Consider the following 21,724-nt stretch of genomic DNA (forward strand, 5'->3'; position numbering starts at 1 on the left):
GTAATTTTCTGATTTATTGGAAAGCAATAGGTTTGCTGAAAAGTGTACTGAGAGATCAGGCCGCAAGCTACGTGCTTATAATCCTAAGCACTCCGCAGCCAAGAACACACATCAAATATTCAGCACTCTTAAACCGCTTGAGTATCTAAGCATGCTCAGCCTCAAAATCAACGTCGTCAACTCCAGAAATGACATGATATCTACTGCTGGCATTTCACTAGACTTTTCTACGATAATTTAATGTACTCATGCAGGTACACTTCCATACTTATCTTGTGGGCCTTTCTTACTTCTCATCAATTAGAAAACATTTCATATCTGCAATACTTATAATTCCATTTGAGTAGCAGGTAGACCTCCAATAGTATGGGCTTCTTATACAACAGAGGGTCTAAAGGATATCCATAATCTCAATACTGTACAGCAAATCAACTACAGGGCTAGGATTTTAACCTTATTGGCCCCCGACTACCTGTCAAAAACTTTATCCCTTGCCAATCCCCAATATGTAGTCAAAATATACTAGAAAATACACACACACACACACACACACACACACACACACACACTACCTTGGAAGTTTTGCACATTCCATTTTCCTCTGCTTAGAATGCAAAGTCCCCTAAATTCATCTGGCAAAGTCACGCTTATCATTCAAGACACAGCCTATGCGGCTCTTTGAAGCCATGACTTCCTGAGGCGGACTTGTTTGCTTTCTCCAGTCGTTCATTTCTCCCTGCACACAATGCCATCATGATACCACATTGCATCATTTATCAGTTTACACATCTGCTTCCCTATTCAACTGTGTCATCCTTCAGACCAAAGGCCCTAGCTTTGAATCTACTACATATCCTGATATAGTGTTTGACCCAAAGTAAGTACTTAGAAATATTTTCAGGATGAATATATATATATATATATAGCATGGGATTGAGGCCTGCAGAGTTTCCCCTAAATCATAAGGTATTTTGTACTCTTTCCCATTGCCACAGAATATTATTTAAAGGACAAGGAGAACAAATAGGAAAGCACTTCCCAGGGAACAGGCTTAATAAGTTGATATTAAAAGACAGTCTAATGAGGACTTTGATAAATTATTTTTCAGTGTAACTGTGTCAACCCAGCCATGACTATTAGAGTTAAGGTGCACTGGCTGTAAAAACCCAGAAACTTATTTGATCTTGGCTGGAGAAGAGTGTTTAACAACGAGAGATGGACACAACACTTCTGTTGTCTAGATTTGATGGAAATTTTTTTTATCCTCTCAAAAGGTGTCACAAGCATAGGTAAAATAATTAAAAATTGATAGGAAAGTTCATGTCCTAAGAAATGCTACTGAACAAGCAATGACTTAGCTATCAACACAAAACAAATATAAAGCAAAGCTAGAGATTAATTTACTGAAGCTACAATTTAGGACTATTTCAGAAAATCTCTACACAAAGTTCCTTGGTCTAATCTTTCATACAAGTTTGAAGAGTGGGGGAAAATCCAGAGACCATCCTCAAGGGTACCATAAAGTACACTTGCAAAAATGCCAGAACCCCCATATATAGGAAATGGTTTTGGCTTAAAGACTAGGGAATTATCGAGTGAGTCATTCTAACCATGGCTTCCAGTCACCGGAGTATTTAAGGGAATAAAGCCAGAAAGTGAAACAAATAAAACCAAGGTAGCACACATCAGCCCAGCACGGGTGCTAGCAAGTGCTGCTTACATTTGTGGAGCACTTCATTGACAAGGCACTTTCATTTTTCAAACGAGGAAAATTAAACTGGGACAGTTCAGGGCAGTGCTGAAGGCCACAAAGCTAAAGTAAACAGAGTGAAGGCATTTAACTGGATGTTTCAACATCAAGTTGGCAGCCCCTTCCTTTCCTTTGCTCCTTTACCAGCTGAAATGTGAGCTTCTGGGTGCCCAGGACACATTTAAGATGACTTCAACAAGAGCAGACGTTTCCCAATCACTTGGCATAATTTTGGACTTAATCAAGATGACCTATGTATCACTTTAGAGAACACCTTGAGAGAACGGAGCTCCTTGCTGCGCATGGGGGGAGCGCGTGCGTGCTGTCCGTGTTATACTACTGACTGAAAAATGCAAGGTGCCATGAACTGTAGTATTACTTTCTGCATGAAAGCACTGAAAAATCATATATTTAAATATAGTTGCTTGTAGGGCGCCTGGCTGACTCAGGCAGAGGAGCCTGTGACTCTTGATCTTGGGGTTATAGGTTCAAGCCCCAAGCTGGGTACTGAGGTTACTAAAAATAATAATAATAAACAAAAAAAGTAGTTGCTTGTGTATATATTATCTCTCAAAATTCATATATGATATTACCAAAAGTGGTTACTTCGAAAAAGGGGAAATGGCGGCTAAAGGATTAGAATTAGAATTAGAATACAACTTTTCCTGTCTATGGCCACACCACCCCAAACATACCCGATCTAGTCTGATCTTGGAAGCTAAGCAGGGCCGGGCCTGATTAGTACTTGGATCGAAGAATACAACTCTTCCTTGTACATATTCCCCTTCAAACCTTTTAAAGTTTGAACCACGTGACAGTGATACCTTTTAAATTTAAGAGTATAGGAGCTCCTGGGTGCTCTGTCGGTTGAGCTTCCAACTCTCAGCTCAGGTCATGATCCCAGGGTTGTGGGATCGAGCCCCCAAGTTGGGCTCTGCATTGAGCCTGGAGCCTGCTTAAGATTCTCTTTCTCCTTCTGCCCCACTTTCCTGTTTGCTCTCTCGTTCTCTCACAAAATCACAACATTTTTTAAATACAATAGATTTAAGAGCATATAATGGAAGCTGGAACAGAAGCAATGGTTAGGTAATTCAAGGTAAAACACTGCAGAGACAGGATGCAGCAGAAGGGGAAAGTACCAAATATTACAAAGTTTCTGTCAAACTCCAGAATTCCATGTGGTATTTCATACTCTGTAGTAAATATGCCACAAGACCATCAAACCTCTTCCATTTTAATTCTCTGCTCATTAAAAAGCCCTCAAATTTTTTTTTAAAAAACTTGATACTGAGAGAGTAATGTCCCATTAGTGGACAGAGGTGTTCAGGTCATGACAAAGATAGGTCCTTACATGGTAAATAAGATAGTGTCTAGTTTAAACCAGTCACTGAAGAGATTGATTAGTAGGAGTTATTCCAGGCCCACTGATTATGGAACTGCAGAGCTAAAGACTAAGCCTTGGACTAGTACAGCCCCACAAGGTCTGTCCAAAAATGGGACCCACCCTCAACTAAGTAGAGCTATCATTGGCCTATCTGGAATTTTCAGTATGCTTATCCTTCATTAGAGCACTGCTTAAATGAGTCCAAAAATTTACCAAAAGGTCAGAATATCTTTGGGTGACGAAGCAACCATATCTTTTGACTTAAAAGTAAGTCATTTTTTAAAAGGTAGTACCAAATCAGCTCCCTTTGCCACACAGGGATCACTTCAGTTCGCTAGAGGTCCCAGACACCGGTGAGTCTTGTGTTCAAGAAAGCTCCATACTATGTAAAGAACACACATGCTTTTCTCTACTCTGGTGTCCACATTATGTATCTCAAGATAATAACACCCTTAAGCAAGTATAAGATTTTAAAAAGAGCCATTACCCAAGGGTTATTTTAGAACATCACAAAACTACCTGCTTATATGTCTGTAGCCCAGGGCTGTGTTATGTGATTTAATATTAATTGGAGCAGTAATCACTCACCAAGTCCTGTACAGTTAGCTCTCAATTTTCTAAGTAAGAAAGAACATGAGACATAGGGATAAATAAACTCAGATCTAAATCTCATTTTCTAAATCAACCATTTTTAAATTCTCCTCCCACTCTGGTATTTTTTACCAGAGCTAACAGGTAACTTAATCTCCTGATGTAAGTGTCTCTTCCGTGGACATTTCCAGACACTTCCATGGAAGTGTCAACTTCCATGATCTGGTATTTGTCCATATGATCATTAGGACAACCAAAATTAGGGAAAAGGAAGAGAAAAATGAGTGGGAAGAATTGAAAGAGTGGAAGGAGCTCGATTATTCACAAAATGGATAAACTGAGGCTTCAAACAATGTGTAATTTAACTGAATTGAAAGATGATTCAGGGCGCCTGGGTGGCTCAGTCAGTTAATAACCGACTTCGGCTCAGGTCATGAGCTCATGGTTTGTAAGTTTGAGCCACACATAAGGCTCTGGGCTGACAGCTCAGAGCCTAGAGCCTGCTTCACATTCTGTGTCTCCCTCTCTCTCTGCCCCTCCCCTGCTTGCGCTCTGTCTCTCACTCTCAAAAATAAATAAACATTAAAAAAATTAGAAAGATGACTGACACCTTGTCATTGCATGTTTACAATGGCCAAGTCACTGAAGTCACCAAGCCAAAATGTAAAACTAATTTGTGATAAGAAATCATTTCAGGAGCCAGAATTCTACCATTGATAGCAGTTAAGAAAGTTTAAGAATTAATTAATATGTCATTACCTGATCCCTAGTAATGCTATTGATAAAAAGCAATGGAAAGTCTGGGGGAAGAAGTGATGAATCAAGCTCTCTCTTCCATATGCTACATTTCATTGGAATATGAGTAAGTATGAGTAGCAGGAGAAATGGGGGGTTGAGGGTAGTACCAATCATCAAAATGGCATCTGACTCCCCAAATGTAGCAATGTTCACTCTCGTGGGTTGCTTCACTGTGACTCCAGATCTGCCAACTAAGGACATAAGGGAATGTGAGTAAACCGAGGAGATACACTCCCAAATTTTAAACTGAATGTTCCAATAGATCTAGGACAAGATTTAACAAGAGTCAACTATAAGAAATTAATCTACTCAATAAAAAATTGATTCTAAAATACTTTTTAAGTTTATTTATTTTTTGAGAGAGAGAGAGAACGCACCAGCAGGGGAGGGCAGTGAAAGAGGGGGACAGAGATTCCAAAGCAGGCTCTGCACTGATAGGAGAGACCCTGGTGTGGGTCTTGAACCCATGAACTGAGAGATCATGACCTACGCCGAAGTCCAGTGCTCAACCAACAGATCCACCCAGGTTCCCGGATTCTAAGATACTTTTAAAAGCAAAATCTTGCTAAGGCAAAAATTTAGGAAAGAAGTCTGGGGACCTGCTTTCCTGAAAGCACGTGCCATTTACTTATTGGCAGAGGGCATTAAAATATATTACTAGGTGTTTAAATTTATGTGTCCCTGTTCTCCTTTCATAACCTCATTTTTCTAAAATAAACAGAAATTACCTAAAGGCATTAACTAGGCATGTCCTTCCTTTCTCAATATTGATAAATACACATACATTTCAATCTTTGTTGTATACTATGTGCCCAACATGCTGCATGGCAAAGGGCTGTGCTAAATCCACTGCATTATCAACAGAAGCAAATTAAAAACAGCTCCCAAAATAGAACTGTCCCCTTCTCCCCAAAGGGAAAAGTATTGTCCCAACTTCTCCAATTGTATTTCAAAGAATTCAGAAAGAAATTAAGGAAACCAAATATTTATAGAGGCTTGTATCTATCAATTCTGAGTGCGTATGACCAAGCTTTCACTTATAACCAAGCTTTCCTAGCATAATGATTTTAACTGGATCATATCATGAATCTTCGAGGGCACAGAAAACAAAGACTAAATGGCTCTGCCAATTGACCGTTATATTTCACCTTCGGAAGGGTCAGCATCGTGGAACAACAAATTTGATGCATCCGCTCCTTCCTTCTCTCCACTGATTAAACGGATCCTGCACTACAGCCACAATCTGCCAGTTTCTGCCAACACACACACACACACACACACACACACACACACACACACAAGGCCTCCAGCGCACTCCACGGCCAGGGCCAGGCTGTCTAGAAATCCGCACTGTGTCACTGCATAAGGCAGGTACCCCCTTCACACATCCGGGAGGAAAGCTACCTATGCACTCTTGACAGCTCAGCAAGGCTGTAAAATGACAGAAGGAGCTGCTAAGCAAATAGCGGGCAGCAACAATCACCACCTTAAAAATTTATTTAAGCAGTTTTCCTGCCTCATCTCACTTCCCCCCCCCCCCCCCCCCCCCCCCCCCCCCCCCCCCCCCCCCCCCCCCCCCCCCCCCCCCGCCCCGGCATGCACACACACTCACTGCAGTTCCTCCCCGCAGCTTTGCAAGTGGAAGGCGGTGAGCTCTGGGCTGCCTCTAAATGACAGTCGGCCCAGAACTCCTTCGGAGCCCCGACACACAGACATTCTCACCTGCACACACCACGCCACTTCCACCCCCATCATCGCCGGGCCTCCCAGGCACTCACACTCGCCCTCGCAGCCTCCCGCCACACCAGCCCGGCGCCGCCGAACACCCAGCAGCCTCTTCAGTAAGAGCAGCACGCCTTACCATTTAACGTGAGTCGGGCGGCCTAAGCTCCAGACACCCCCTCCCCACACAGGCCACCTCCCAGGCGTGGCCCGAGGCTAGCTAGACCCCTTGCCCGCCGGGAGGGATGCGCTACCTTTGGACTGGCAGTCGGCACAGAACTTGTTATCCTCTTCCAGCAGCAGGTTGGCGAGGACCGCCTGGTACCGATCCACGTCCTTCACCGACTTGCCCGTCATGGCCAGGGTGCCGGCGGGGGCAGAGGGCGAAGCGCCCTCCTCGCCCCCAGGGACCCCTGCCTCAGTCCGGAGGTGAGGACTCCCGGTCCCCTGCCCAGGGGCACCTTCGGAGCGGGGGAGAAAAGCCCTTCCTCACGGGCCGGGCCAGGCGCCCCCTCTCTTGTCAGCCGCGCCCGCCCCCCACGCTGCAGCCCCCTCAGTTCGGCGCCCCCTGGCGGGCTCAGGGAAAGGCCCGAGTCCAGAGGAGGCTGCCGGACTAGAGACCCTCAGCCCGGGCAAACGGGGCTCTCCTGGGCGCGCGGAGACGCCTCCTGGCCGGCCTGTCTGCGGGCCGTGCGTCCCGCGCCTCGGTTTCCCTGGCAGCTGCTGCCTGCTCTGCCACCACCTCTGCCGCCTACTTCCGGCAGCTCTTCCTCTCCACCTCCACCCAGCCCAGCCCGCGCATGCGCCCCGCCCCTATCGCGTCGCCCAGGGTTCTTCCCTGGGCTCCGCCTCTCAGGAACCAATCCGAGCAGAAGTGAGAGGCGGAGCTTGGGAGTGGGCGGAAGGAGGACAGGGCACGCCCCCTGAGTGTCCTTGGAAAAGAATGAATGGAGCCTGGCAGAAAGCTAGTGGAGGGAGTGAAAGAAAGTGAAGAGAAACAACAATTAACATTTGCTAAGTTCTTACTATGTGCCAGGCTCCGTGCTAAGCGCTTTATATGAATTATCCCAATATAATCCTCAAAACGTCTCTGTGAGTGAAATATTTATCATTCTTATGTAACCTGAGAGTTCTGGCTACTCCAAAGTCGTCCAGCTTATTCTTTTCTTCAACAACCAAATGGAGGGCCCAAGTCCCTAAACTATGATAAGGGGGACAGCACATTTCCCCCACATTTTCAGAGGATTCTGGTCACCTCTCACCGCTCAGCTGAATTCTGGGTTTCCCTGTTCATTCATTAGCTTTGTGCCATCTTTGGACATTGTTTGCCTGGTACCTAGATACTTTCTTTCATTTCTTAACCCTCCCCAAACAGTGCTGTTTTGTGCAGCAGACTTTCACTGAAAGTTATTTGGAGGGATGTGGTGGAGAGGAAGGGTGCTTACAGCAAAACAAGTGGAGAACTACTTAAAATGACTATTAAACATCAGTGTCCAAAACTACCCTCACTACAGAGAAGTTCTCCACAAAAGTCTTTTTCTTTAAGGATCCACCTGCTATCTGGCAAATGTTTTCATTCATTCATTCACTCAGCAAATTGTTACTGAGAAACTTCTAAGTATCAGGCACTGAACTAAGGGAAAGGGAACAACATGTTCCAATTAGTGATTTTAAAAGGTCACTCTGGCTCCCATGAGAAGAATGGATCCGGGAAGCTGAGAAGACCAGATTCTCATAGTTCTCATAGTTCTCCCAAACCCAGGCTTCCCTCAAAACCTTCATCTCATCAGAGGAAAACCAACATTTCCCATTTAGTGATCAAAGCTATTTACTTGTCAGGTGCCTGGCTGGCTCAGCTGGTTAAGCATCTGACTTGGGCTCAGGTCATGATCTCCCAGTTCATGAGTTCAAGCCCTGCATCAGGCTCCGTGATGACAGCTCAGGGCCTGGAGCCTGCTTCAGATTCTGTGTCTCCCTCTCTCTCTGCCCCTCCCCTGCTTGTGCCCTGTCTCTCTCTCTCTCTCAAAAATAAATGAACATTAAAAAAAAAACCTATTTACTTCTCTGTCTAATCATCTTCCCTTCTATCCATGCTTAGGAGACTTGACTTTCATAAACACATAAGTTGATTATGGTATTTTTCCTTAACAAAATCTCAGCTCTTTCTCTGGAAGGAATTCTGCCTTTCTCCGAAGCTAATTAAGCTAATTTTCTCAACCTGAAACCAGTTTGTAATAATTTTTCTTCAACTTATTTAACTTATCTGATCTTAACATATTTTTTTTAATGTGATTTATTTTTGAGAGAGAGAGAGAGAGACAGAACACAAGTGGGAGAGGGGCATAGAGAGAGGGAGACATATAATCTGAAATAGGCTCCAGGCTCTGAGCTGTCAGCACAGAGCTTGACACAGGGGGCTCAGACTTACCAGAGGTGAGGTCATGACCTAAGTTAAGTCAGACGCTTAATGGACTGAGCCACCCAGGCACCCCTAACATATGTTTTATAAATGAGCAAACTGAGACTTCGAATAATGAACTGTCTCATCCAGCAAGTAGTAGAGCTGGGATTTTAAATGTAGAGCTCTTTAATTCCAGATAGCACTGCCATGTTTGCTTATGTTATTTTTTATAATCCTCAGAAAAACCCATTAAGATAGGTATTACCATAATCATGTTTCAAGAAATGATGAAACAGAGGGTCAAGGTGATGAAACAGAAGCTCAAGATCATCCAGTTAATTGTAGTAAATGTATCTTAGCTCAAGCCCTCCTCATCTCCATCCCTTCACTATGCAAATAGCCTCCTGCCTTAGTCTAACCCTACAGTTTCAATCTGATTTTTCACCACCCTCTTTGGAGAGAGCTTTCTCAATAGCACATCTGACTGAATCATCCCCTCCTGCCTAAAAATCCTTTAGTGGCTCTCCATCATCTATGACAGTGCTTCTCAAATTTTCCCATCTAGTGAGAGACTGCATAGTCTGCTGGTTAAGCTCACAGGCTACAGGACCAGAAAGACTGGGTTTAAATCTTCAGCTTCACCATTTACTGTCGTGTGACTTTGATCAGGTTACCTAACCTGTCTGTACCTGTTATTTCATCTATAAAATGGGGATGATAACAATATTAATAGGACCTATTTCATAGATTGTTACCAGGCTTAATTGAGTTAATCCCTGCAACACATATTTTTTAATGTTTTGATTGATTGATTTTTGAGAGAGAGAGAACGCACAAGCACAAGGGGGAGGCACGGAGAGAGAGAGGGAGGGAGAGACAGAATCTGAAGCAGGCTCCAGGCTCGACAGCTCAGAGCCCGATGCAGAGATCAAACCCATGAACCCTGAGATCAGGACCTGAGCCAAAGTCCGACACTTAACGACTGAGCCATCCAGGCACCCCATGCCTGCAATATATTTGGAACAGCTCTTACCGCAAAGTGAGTGCTAGACAATGAATTCTCTTCACTAAATATTTCTGACTTTCTGCCTTCTAGGCTCATGGTAGGATTTTCTTTCTTGGCCTTCTTATGGTTGGTTGTGGCCAATGAGTTTGTGCAAAAAGAATACATGTCACTTCATGTCCAAATCATTTATTTGCTGCTTTGAGACTCCTCTGATTCTATTTCCCCCTGGCATGGCAACCATCAACCTTCAAGATGGTGGTTGGCTTAGTTCAGAATACCATAGTGGGATATCATAGACTAGGTAGCTTGTAAACAACATAAATATATTTCTCACAGTTCTGGAGACTGAGAAGTCCAAGATTACATTTCATGTCTGCTGAAAGCCCACTTCCTGGTTCATAGATAGCAACTTCTTGCTGTATCCTCATGTGGCAAAAGATGGGAATGCTCTCTGGGATCTCTTTTACTTATTTATCCTTAATATTTTTAATATTTTTATTTCTTTTTGAGAGTGAGTGGGGGAGGGACAGAGAGAGAAAGGGAGATATAGAATCTGTAGCAGCCTCCAGGTTCTAAGCTGTCAGCACAGGTCTTGATGCAGGGCTCAAACTCATGGACCGCGAGATCATGACCTGAGCCGAAGTCAGATGCTTAACCGACTGAGCCACCCAGGTGTCCCCCTGGCATCTCTTTTATAAGGGCACTGATCCCACTGATGAGGGCTCCATCTTCATGACCTAATCACCTCCCAAAAGCCTCACTTCCTAATGCCATCACATTGGGATCTCAACACATGAATCTGAAGAGGAGGTAAATATTCAGTCCTGAATTCCAGAGAGGCTAATAAGCAAGAGTCCTCTGTCAACACACAAAGGAAGGTAGGTAGCATGAGCAAGAAATGAGTCTTCTTTCTGTTAAACCACTGAATGTTGTCTGTTTACCATGGCATAACCTATCTATCTTAACAGATACATCAAACACTTGCTATTATTATTATTATTATTATTATTATTATTATTATTATTATTAACAGAGGAAAGTGAATGCATATCCCAGGGGCTGAGGATATGGCCAAAGCAAATTTCTCTGCTTCCCAAGTACAGTTTGATTTCTGAAGTCTTGAGTTTTACCTTGACAGTTTTTACAAAAGTTTCCTCTATCCCATAATATGATTGTGTAATCTTATGATAAACATGATTCACGTTAGTTACTGCCAGAGAGAAGAGCTTCCTATTTGTCTCAGTGGCTGCTGAACACAGTTTGGTTACCTTGTATCTATGGATTTCGAAAATCTGGGATGAATTGGAGAGACCACATACCATGCTTCACGTCTGGATGGTTTCTCTCCTTGGTCTTTATATCAGAGTATTTTGAAAACCCAACTCTTATAAATAAGAAGACTAAATAGAAACTGCTTTTTAAACTGTTATGTTATGGTAACCATTGTGACACAATGCCCAGAATACTACCAAAAATCTGGTATGGTGTGCACTTTTGGACTACTGCCTTTGGAAAATTTCATTAGTGTATCATCATCTTGCTAAGAGGTCGAATCTTGGGTCATATGTTGAACTAAAACAGCTTCTAATCCACTTGTCAGTCACTTTACCTATTTACCTGTAAAATGACTTTCATTAAGAAAGCTGGATAATTATGTTCCCCACTTTACCGCTAGCTCTGTTCTATTTATCACATGTAAATAAATGAATGAACGAAGGGTCTCAAATAAACTCATAGTCCTTTCAATCAACTCTCTTCAACGAACTCTCAAACTTTTTTCTTAGTGTAGAGAACTTGTGACATTTGAAAGCCTCCACTGCCTTGTGGATTGAGTGTTCAGCCTCGAATACGTATTCAGTATGTCTGCTGCATAGGCCAACTCTTTGGGCCCTGGGGTTTAGCTCCATGACCCTCCTCTCCTCTTCCAGTTTTTATGTGTCCATTTCCACAGTCTGTCACTCTAGGAAGACCGTCAGTTTTCCACAGCTGATGGAGCCGGCTATCAGAAGGCTGGTGTCCCTCTCCATTTCTTGATACCCACAGCACCAAGACTTCTCAGGATTTCAGGCAATCCCTTGCAAAGACAAAGAGAATGGCCTCTCCCTTCTGTATCACCCATTGTCATTTGGGCCCCAAATTACTTGTGCGCAGACTCATAGTCCTGGCTTTTGAACCTCTCCCTCTAACCTGGGGCCTCAGGCCCATCATCAGGGACCCGAGGACCCTGATGGGCACAGAGTTCATGCCATACTAACCTACCACTTTCTTCAAAACAATTTGTGCCCCTTACTTCTACTGAATGTCTCCCCCTTCCCTCCTCGTCCCTAGTTTCACAATATAACTGCCCATTGCTATCAACCAGCACAGATTCCAGGAGACAAAACAGACCGTATTAGCAGTGTCTGAATCCCACCATTGCAATCTCGCTGCGTTGTCCGCAGATGCATCCTAATGGCCAGACATCACACACGAGCAGTTGCATTGCACCTGCGTGATGATGCAGGCGAGTGGGCACCTTATCCATCTTTCTTGCCTTTTTGGGGCCGAGGAAGGACGGAGCAAGTATACCTGGCCTGGGCCTACTGTGGGGACCCTGTTGCACAATGATAGAAACTCACCCTTCACTGCATAACAGAACACTCAGGGGAAAAGACAGGATCTTAAGTTTCCAGGAAGGGGGGAAAAAAGTCACATAAAAAGGATCAGGAATCAGAATGGCACAGAGCTCTCAACAGCATCTCTGGACGCCAGGAGACAATGGAACATTGCCTCCAAAATTCTGAGGTAAAAGAGTTGCCAACCTAGAATTCCATGCCAGGCAAAATATTACTCTAGAGGCAGTTTTGAATAGAGAGACTCTCAGACACTAGATTTCAAACTTTTACCTCCAGTAAAAGTGCTGTGCTGTGCTCTGTTGCCCTTCCACGTCCACTTTACTCTTAGCCCTGCTGTGTGCCCCCCAGGTGCAGGGCAAGGCATCAGTGCAACTCTAGGGCAGGCTGGCTTCTGGTTGGCTTCAGCCAATGGGAGGCATGACTGGGAAGTCAGAGGGCAGGGGTGGAGGGAGCTTGAATAATTTTCTCCACTCCCTCCATGCTGGCAGAACTATCACATCCCTAAATGACAGCTAGAGTCTTGTGAGTGACCCTCTCCCACAGCTGTGGCCCTTCTGGGAATACCCTTGCCTCTTGCCAATCCAGGCTTTGGGGATAACAGCTTTCTGCTGTTGCTAGCCCCAAGGTCCATCACTCCCCTTGTTGGTGTTTTTAACCCTGCCCATACTTCTTTAAACTGTCTTCCATTGCCTCTTTTGCATCAGCCTTGTGCTTCCTCTTGGAACGCTAACCAGTTTGCCTCCTGTGCATATTTTGCCAAAAACGACCGAGTAAACCAAGAAAAAGGAAAAAACTGAATCCAGAAAGCAAAGCATTTAGCATAGGAAGATATAGGTCATTCCCAGGGTGCTGATAAAGGGGAATTCCAGGGTGATGGTTATGCAGAATGCCTACTCCTGATTAGAGGCGTAAGACAAACTTTAGAACAGACAGTGCCAAGAAAAATAAAATTTAGAGATAAGCTGATGCGTTGGGACTAAGAGGAGGTTTTCTTCTGTCAGAGGATGAGCGGATGAATCACAGATTCACAAGAAATTTTTTAAATTTTAAATGGGGTAATTATTGACTCCAAGGGAAAAAAAGTTTAACCAGAAAAGTGTAAGCAAGGTTCATCTATCAATGCTATTTAGTCATAATATCACAGATATCAAGCATTAATTTAACAAAACTTTGTTATTTAACTATATTAGAGAAATGTGGGAGAGGAAGTTTATAGGATAGAAAGGGGGGAGGATAGATAAAAAGAAATATAAATTCTTTTTTTTAGTTTTAAAATGTTTATTTATTTTTGAGAGACTGAGAATGAGTGACGGAGGAGCAGGAAGAGAGGGAGACACAGAATCAAAAGCAGGCTCCAGGCTCTGAGCGGTCAGCACAGAGCTTGACACGGGGTTCAAACTCACAAACTATGAGATCATGACCTAAGCTGAAGCCAGACGGTTAACCAACTGAGCCACCCAGGCACTCCAAAGAAATCTAAATTCTTATCTTCCATAGCAGGAAGTGAATAAACAAAGACAAAAAGGTATTTAAGGGTAGTATAAGTATGTTATTTAGGCAAATTGGCAAATTCTGGAAGAAACATTTCAAGAGTTGAGGATGTGGGGTATCTGGGTGGCTCAAAGGATTGAGCATCTGGCTCTTGACTTCGGCTCAGGTCATGATCTCACAGTTTCCTGGGTTCAAGCCCCATGTCAGACTCTACACTGACCATTCATAGAGCGTGCTTGGAATTCTTCATCTCTCTGTGGGTCTCTCTCTTGCTCCTGCTCTCTCTGTCAATCAATCAATCAAAGATTTGAGAATGGTTGTTTGGGAGGAGTGGGCATCTGGGTGGGTAAGGGCGTGGGGCAGGGCATTACCATGTGTCATTAACTTTTACTTTGATTTAAAAATTTTTTAATTAACTTAATATTTTCAAATTCCCACAACCTTACTATTATCAACACTCACTGACACTAAGAGATGTTTGAAAATATTTCCCATTTGGGCGCCCATTTGGCTCCGTCAGTTAAGCGGCCAACTCTTGATTTCAGCTCAGGTCCTGGTCTCGTGGCTCACGAGACCCAGCCCTGCACCCCAGGCTCTACACTATCAGTGCAGATGCTCTCTGCCCATCCCCCTGCTTGCACGCTGTCTCAAAATAAATAGATAAACTTCAAAAAAATATCTGCTGTTGTGACCATTTTTACTACATGCTAAGTTAGCCCGGAGTTTTCTCTCCTGCCCGCACCACAATGTCCAGCTCTCCGTAAGTCCAGAATGCTTTTTGAATGTAGATCGTGAGACACCCAACTAACCATAGCTTCAACAAATGCGGTTTTCCAACAGAACCAGAATTCCAGAGACGGGAGTTATTTACATGTATTCAGCTATCTGACAAGACCAGCAGCATCCAGACTCTATCATTCTGTTTTGCCCTCAGCAGCCTATAAAATTTTTATCCTCCTGTTCAGTGGATCTCAAAGTGTGTTCCCAGCCCAACAGCCTCAGCATCACCTGGAAATTTGTTAGAAATGCAAATTCCCAGGCCTACTCCAGACTTAGGAATCAGAAACCCTGGGGCTAAGTAATAGCAGTCTATATATTAAGAAGCCCTCTGGGCGATTCTAATGTACATTCAGATTTGAGAACCCCAGTGCATGTGAATCATCTCATGGGCACAAAATAGTTACCAAAGCTCCAAACATCACAACATCTCTGAAGGCAGGAAGAGAGGGGGAAGGAGTGTCTCCAATCTGGCTGTTCCTTTTATCAGGAAAACAAACATTTTCCTAGAAACTCCCAAAAGACTTTCCCATAGGACCCCTGGACCAGAACCAGAGTTCATGGCTCAACACCTAACTACAAAGGCAGCCAGGAAAGCACGTATCTAGCTTTCCAACCCCTATAGTAGGAGGCAGCAGGAGGGAAAGGGCTGAGAAATGCTACAGCCTGACAGAAGACAATGTTTGCCACAGGGTCGGTCTATTGTGTCATAGGCACCATAGTATTCCTGACTCCCATCTGGAAAAGAATCAGAAGATCTTAAAACTCATCTGTAGCGGTGCCTGGGTGGCTCAGTCAGTTAAGCGCCCAACTTCAGCTCAGGTCATGATTTTGCAGTTCATGAGTTTGAGTCCCGCGTCGGGCTCTGTACTGACAGCTCAGAGCCTGGAGCCTGCTTCAGATTCTGTGTGTGTGTGTCTCTCTCTCTGCCCCTCCCCTGCTTATGCTCTGTCTCTCTCACACACACACAAATAAAATAAACATTAAAAACTTTTTTTAAGGAATAAAAAACTCATCTGCAAAAGTAGGCTTAGCACTTCCAAATTCCTCAGATGGGAGAATCTGGGACATAGAAATCTCATTCTTATTGATGGTATCTGCCTCTCAAGGGATGGTTGTTCTGATCATAATAATAATCCTTTTTCATCAGAAATAGACAGGAGAGGGGCGCCTGGGTGGCTCAATCGGTTAAGCATCCGACTTGGGCTCAGGTCATGATCTCACGGTTCGTGGGTTTGAACCCCAAGTCAGACTCTGTGCTGACAGCTTGGAGCCTGGAGTCTGCTCCAGATTCTGTGTCTCCCTCTCTCTCTGCCCCTCCCCTACTCATGCTGTTTCTCTTTCTCAGTAATAAATAAACATTAAAAAAAAAAAAGGAAATGGACAGGGGAAAGCAAAGGGGAGAAGAAATAATAGAAACCCTGTCCTGCCATACTGGCTCAAAAAAAATACTTTTTACATTTTAACATAAATATTTGACATTGTGGCTACTTTGATACCATTGACCAAACAGCCCATCAGAATGCCCTGTTTAGGTTCACATCACACAAAAAAGGAAGTGCTTAACTCTGCCTTAATAGAATTAATCACAGTTTCCAGGTAATCAAGGAGAATATTCCAGGCAGAAAGATAAGCATGCATTAAAGTGAGGAAGTGAGAAGAGAGAACTGCAAGTTGTTAGAGAGAATACACGTGACAAGCATCAGGAGAAGCTGGAGAAGGAGCAGAGGTCAGATCAAAAAGGGTATTGTGTGCTCTGCTGAGGAGGTTGGACTTCACACTTTTCTCAGTATCATTAAAGCCTGGAAAGCCTCTTTGCCTGGGTCCACAAATGGACTTCGGCTCTTTGTCAATGCTCTGCAATTATATGACGAATTTCGTGGCTGTGTGGGTGTGTGTACTTTTCTGAGGAGTGGGTGCTAGATTTGCATGGACATGTGGAACCCAGATTAATTTAGGACTTAGTTCTTTGAGGAGTCAAGGAATTAGTCATAAAAAAATTTTTTTTCACTAGAATAAACTCAGACTCTAGATTCTAGATGCAGGTTAACTAGAAACAGACGGAGCCCAGACTAGAACTAGGATTCCATTTTCCCCTCCAGTGTCCTTTCCTGGGCAATGTCTCCATCTCCATCTCTATCTCCAACAAGTGTCAAGACAGGCACAGGGCCTCCTCCAGTATGTGAGAAACATCTGCCAGGTCACAAAGTTCCTCCTTGCTCCAAAAATCTCTCAGCCTTGTCTCTGACACAATCTCAGTGAGCAAGGAAGGGATGGGATGCAAAGAGAGACCCACAGCTTTCTGGGAAAGCCGGGGCTCTCCAGAATGGCACCCCAGGAGGACAAAGAAAGTGGAACAGGAGGGGATTTTTCCAAAGGCAGTGGGATGAGTGCACTGACATTTGTCTGGGATTTGCCCCTGTGACTCCTGGCAAAGAATAGGTCATTTGAATCTGCTCCCAACCTTGGGTCCTCAGAAACCTCAACTCTGGAGACTTGCAATCATTAATTGTGATGAGTGGACAAGCACGGTGGGGCAGAAGATTATCACCTATTTTTCTTAACTCAAAAAGAAATTTACAAAAATCACAATGAACAGCAGAACTTTAAAAACATTTGTTTTACAATTTTGTAATGTTTATTTATTTTTAAGAGAGAGAGAGACAGACAGACAGACACAGTGCAAGCAAGGGAGGGGCAGAGAGAGGGTGGGGGGAGACACAGAATCCAAAGCAGGCTCCAGGCTCCGAGCTGTCAGCACAGAGACTGATGTAGGGCTCGAACTCATGAACTGTGAGATCATGACCTGAGCCGAAATCAAGAGTTGGATACTTAACCAACAGAGCCACCCAGGTGTCTCTAAAACCATTTGTTTTAGAAGAAGACACAGAAATGTCTACACTTGCTCACCTATGGTGTTATTTTGCTCTTTCTGATTAATTCCTGAGTATAAGGATCCTTTTAGGTTCCTAGCCCTTTAGGTACCACACACTGGAAATATTCATCCATGTAGACTCAACAGACCTCCAAGTAACTTCCTTAGTGCCCTTGATCAGGGCGGAACGTCCCTTGACCAGGCCAGTTGGGGCCCTGCTTATGCAAACATGTGACACAACTAGTGCCTGAACAGGAAGTGGCCCAGATTTGCAAGCCACCACACTAATTCAGCTTTGCACCAATAATACAGTCTTCCTCTTGGTTTCATCTGTACCATCACCCATTCTTGCTAGTCCACTTTCCTCTATTCCCGAAGTCCTCCCTGATTCCTAGACCTCTTCTGGTCAAGTTCTCATGGTGTTATGGGATAGGGACCTCAAGTTTGCACACTGCCCTTTGTATCCTTTGCTGATCTCCAACACGGTGCGATGAGTCTGATCTGAGTCTTATGGATCTGGTGCTGATGCACCCCAAGATACAGCTGGTTCTGTTCAGGTATGCTGCTGATCCCTGCTGAAGGTCATGGCTGGGGAAACCAGTGATTTCTCTGCTGGCTTGTCTGGCTTGGCCTCTGGTACCGATGATGTACTATTGGCTTCATCATGTGGCCCATTCAGTGAATTCAGAGCACCTAACCAGACTGCCAGTCCATGGTCTGTTGAGACTGGAGTCCCCTGGCCATATACCTGCCATCCCTCACTAGAGGGGGATTCACCCCCTAGCTTCTTGTAGGGCCAGAGAGCCCATCCCACCAACCTCGCCTCTGTGTGAAGGTTGGAGACAATGCTCTCCTGACTCGCCAGCCCTCTGCCATTCCAGCAACTGCCTGTGAGCAACCATGCTGGGGAAGGTGCTCCTCGTGACCTTAAAAAGGATGGGGAAAGGGTGCTTGGACTGCAGAGAAAATAACAGGAGGATTAGAAATAAAGAGTTGGGAAACCTGGGTGGCTCAGTTGGTTAAGTGTCTGACTTCGGCTCAGGTCATGATCTCACCGGTCCCGAGTTCAAGCCCCATGTGGGGCTCTGTGCTGACGGCTCAGAGCCTGGAGCCAGTTTCGGATTCTGTGTGTGTCTCTCTCTCTCTTTGCCCCTCCCCCACCCATGCTCTCTCTCTCTCTCTCTCTCTCTCTCTCTCGCTCAAGAATAAATTTTAAAAACATTAAAAAAGAAATAATAAAGAACTCTCTCTTTATTTGCTGTGTGACCTCAGACAAGATACTTGTACTCTATGTGCTTCAGTGTCCTCAGCTTTAACATGGGGGACCTGGGTGTCAGTGGGTTGAGCATCCAACTCTTGATTTCAGCCTGGGCATGATCCCAGGGTTGTAGGATCGAGCACCACATTGGGCTCTGTGCTGAGCATGGAGCCTGCTTGGGATTCTCTCTCTCTCTCTCTCTCTCTCTCTCTCTCTCTGCCCCTCTCCTCTTCTTGCCTCTCTCTCAAGTAAAAAATTTTTAAAAATTTATAAAAAAGAAGGGCCGTGAAAGTTAGAAACAATGTATGAGAAGAATCTGGGATATTGTAGGTGTTCAAAAAGTGGTGCTTATCCCTATGATTAACTATGAACAGTAGATCTATTTCTGACCTCCACTTTGTCGCTGAAGTCACAGAAGTATATGCATTAAATAACATAGCAACAGCATCAACAACAAAAAGCAAAAATAGTAACCTCAGAAAAATTTACAGAAATACAATTGTGAGAGAATTTAATAAATTAAAATTCCCAGTAGAAAAATACAGTGGGTGATAGGAACAGGCACTTTCATTAAAGAAAAACAAAATGATTAATAAACATGAAAAGATTTTGCTCTCACTAGAAAGAACTACAAATTAATGGAATAATAAAATTGACTTCATCTATCAGTTGGCAAAGGTTTTAAAATTATAATGCCCTCATTTGGGCTCAGAGATAGAAAACCAGTAGTCTTTTCTTTTTAAGAATTGACTTTTGGGGGGCACCTGGGTGGGTGTCAGTTGAGCATCTGACTCATGATTTCATCTCAAGTCATGATCTCATGGGTTTGTGAGTTTGAGCCCCATGTGGGGCTCCACACTAACCCCAAAGAGCCTCCCCCTCTCTCTGCCCCTCCCCTGCTTGTTCACATGCTCTCTCTCTCTCTCAAAATAAATAAAATAAACATTAAAGATCTTTTAATTGACTTATTTTTTATTTTTTTATTTGAGAGAGAGAGCACACAGCAGGGGAGGGGCAGAGAGAGAGGGGGAGAGAGAATCTCAAGCAGGATCCACAATCAGTGCGAAGCCTGAGGTGGGGATCTGCCTCACAACCCTGGGATCTTGACCTGAGCCGAAATACAGAGTTGGACGTTCAACCAACTCAACCACTCAGGTGCCCCTCAAAACCCAGTAATCTTGTATATCACTAGAGGGAGGGGCATGTGACTTGTTAACCCAATTCTGGAGAACAACTCAGAAATATATATTAGATGTCTTAGGACAGCACATATCCTGTGGTGAGAATTTGAGTTTCAGGAATTTATCCTAAAGCAGTAATTGTAGCTGAATGCAAAGATATTCTTTAAGCACTATTTATAATACTGAAAAATTGGAAACACACCAAAATCAGTTTTAGAAGGTGACTATCCAAAGGTTGCCACCACAGAATTTTCTAGGCATAAAAACCATAGAAGAATTCACATGCACAAAAGACTTCAATCTATATGTTAAAAAATCAAAAAGTGTATTTAAAATCAAGAAACAAGCTGTCAAAGTGTTAAGGTCCTTCCACTACACCACAAATAAAAAAGTCCACCAAGGGGCGTGCCTGGCTGGCTCAGTCAGAAGAGCATGTGACTCTTGATCTTGGAGTTGTGACTTTGAACCCCACATTGAGTGCAGAGATTACTTGAAAATGAAATCTTAAAAAACAAAAAGGCCTCCCATAAAGAAAAGACAAAGAGTTGGTTATCTGAAGGCAATCCACACAAAAAATATAAATGGTTAATAAACATGAGAAAAATATTTAGCCTTATTAAAAGAAATATGTATTTAAATATGATTTTTTTTTTACTTCTCAAGTCAGCAAAAGAAGTTTAATTACAACACCCTGTGTTGTTAAGGACTTAGGAAACTATACATCTTCACTAACCACTCTTAGAAGTTTACATTGGTTTAAATTTTTTCTCTGGAAGACCACCAGCAGTATATTAAGTACCTTTAAGAAAAAAATCAGACGCTGTGCTCCAACTCTAGCACCATACAAAGGAAACAATCCAAGAAGTCCATAAGGAATTATGGACTGTCACTTTCTTCACAGCATTATTTACAGTTGGGCAAATGTAGAGGCTGGTCAAGTAATGTATTTATGCAGGGGCAGAGGGTGAGGGCAGATTACATCGATCTTATTATCTCGCTTCTCATGCATATTCTGGTGGACACCTCTGTAGTAGATAGAAAAATGATTTGAAAAGTATGACATGTGGTAAAAATACCAGGTGTGAAGACTATTTTTCTCATGTGATATATAAGAGGAGGAAAGAACTCTGGCTTCAAGACTTTTCCCTCCCCTTGCCCTCCAGCCAGATGCAACTTTAGTTCTTCTAAGAATCCAGATTCTCCTCCCCTCTGGGGCTCCATTTGCTGATCCCCTTACCCTGAAGACCATACCTTACTCCATACCCCTCATCCCCACTTCACCCCTCCTCTTCCCGTGGCAGCTCCCACTCAGATCCAGACCCCAAATCATAAGAGGAAACCCTGGAGACATAAAGATTGGTTGTATTTTTTTAAGTCAAACTCCTCTCATACCATGTATAACTGTTGGGTGGGGATGGACGGCTTGAGACTCCAAGGCTTTGCTCAAGTAACTCTGTTGGTGATACAATCTTCTAAAGAGAATGGGTCAGTCTAGTCAATTGCAGAACTTTTGTTTTGCAAGTTTGGGGCCAGAGCTGAATTGCTTAGGTAAATGAGAGAGAAAGAAAATACTTTCCTCAATAGGACTTCCTCCCCAACCTTTCCTTGTATAGTAGTCATCTTCTCTACTAAATACATTTGACTAAATATTTAAAGATGATTGGATTAGGTGGTGCCAAATTAATATCCTGCTGCATACACTCAAGGAAACATCCAGCATGTTCCTGCTCATTGGCACGGTGCAGCCAAAACATCACTTTCATTGTTGCAGTCTCCATACTGAACACTCCAAAATAAGTTTACAGAATGAATAAGTAATGAGATGGAGTAGAATGGAGACATGACTGGTTCCTTCAGAGAGATTTAATAGGAAAC

The 21,724-nt window shown here is 43.6% G+C and overlaps 1 protein-coding gene across 3 annotated transcripts in view; it reads right to left on the reverse strand.

Moving 5' to 3' along the window:
- The window catches only part of SMAP2 (small ArfGAP2), a 53,072-nt gene extending 40,719 nt beyond the window's left edge, over window positions 1-12,353 (reverse strand). The window contains exon 1 of one of the 3 annotated variants that reach the window (XM_029947547.1): window positions 12,271-12,353. Coding sequence is in view for 2 of the 3 variants with exons in the window: in XM_029947546.1 (XP_029803406.1) it covers window positions 6,500-6,602 (103 nt within the window). In the remaining variant the exon portion in view is untranslated. Of the gene's footprint in view, window positions 1-6,499; window positions 7,018-12,270 lie in introns of those variants that run through there. The other 2 variants (XM_029947546.1, XM_029947545.1) reach the window with 2 other exon arrangements.
- Between the last annotated feature and the right edge of the window lie 9,371 nt (window positions 12,354-21,724).

Source organism: Suricata suricatta, chromosome 8, assembly GCF_006229205.1.
Source record: "Suricata suricatta isolate VVHF042 chromosome 8, meerkat_22Aug2017_6uvM2_HiC, whole genome shotgun sequence".
Classification (NCBI taxonomy): Eukaryota; Metazoa; Chordata; class Mammalia; order Carnivora; family Herpestidae; genus Suricata; species Suricata suricatta.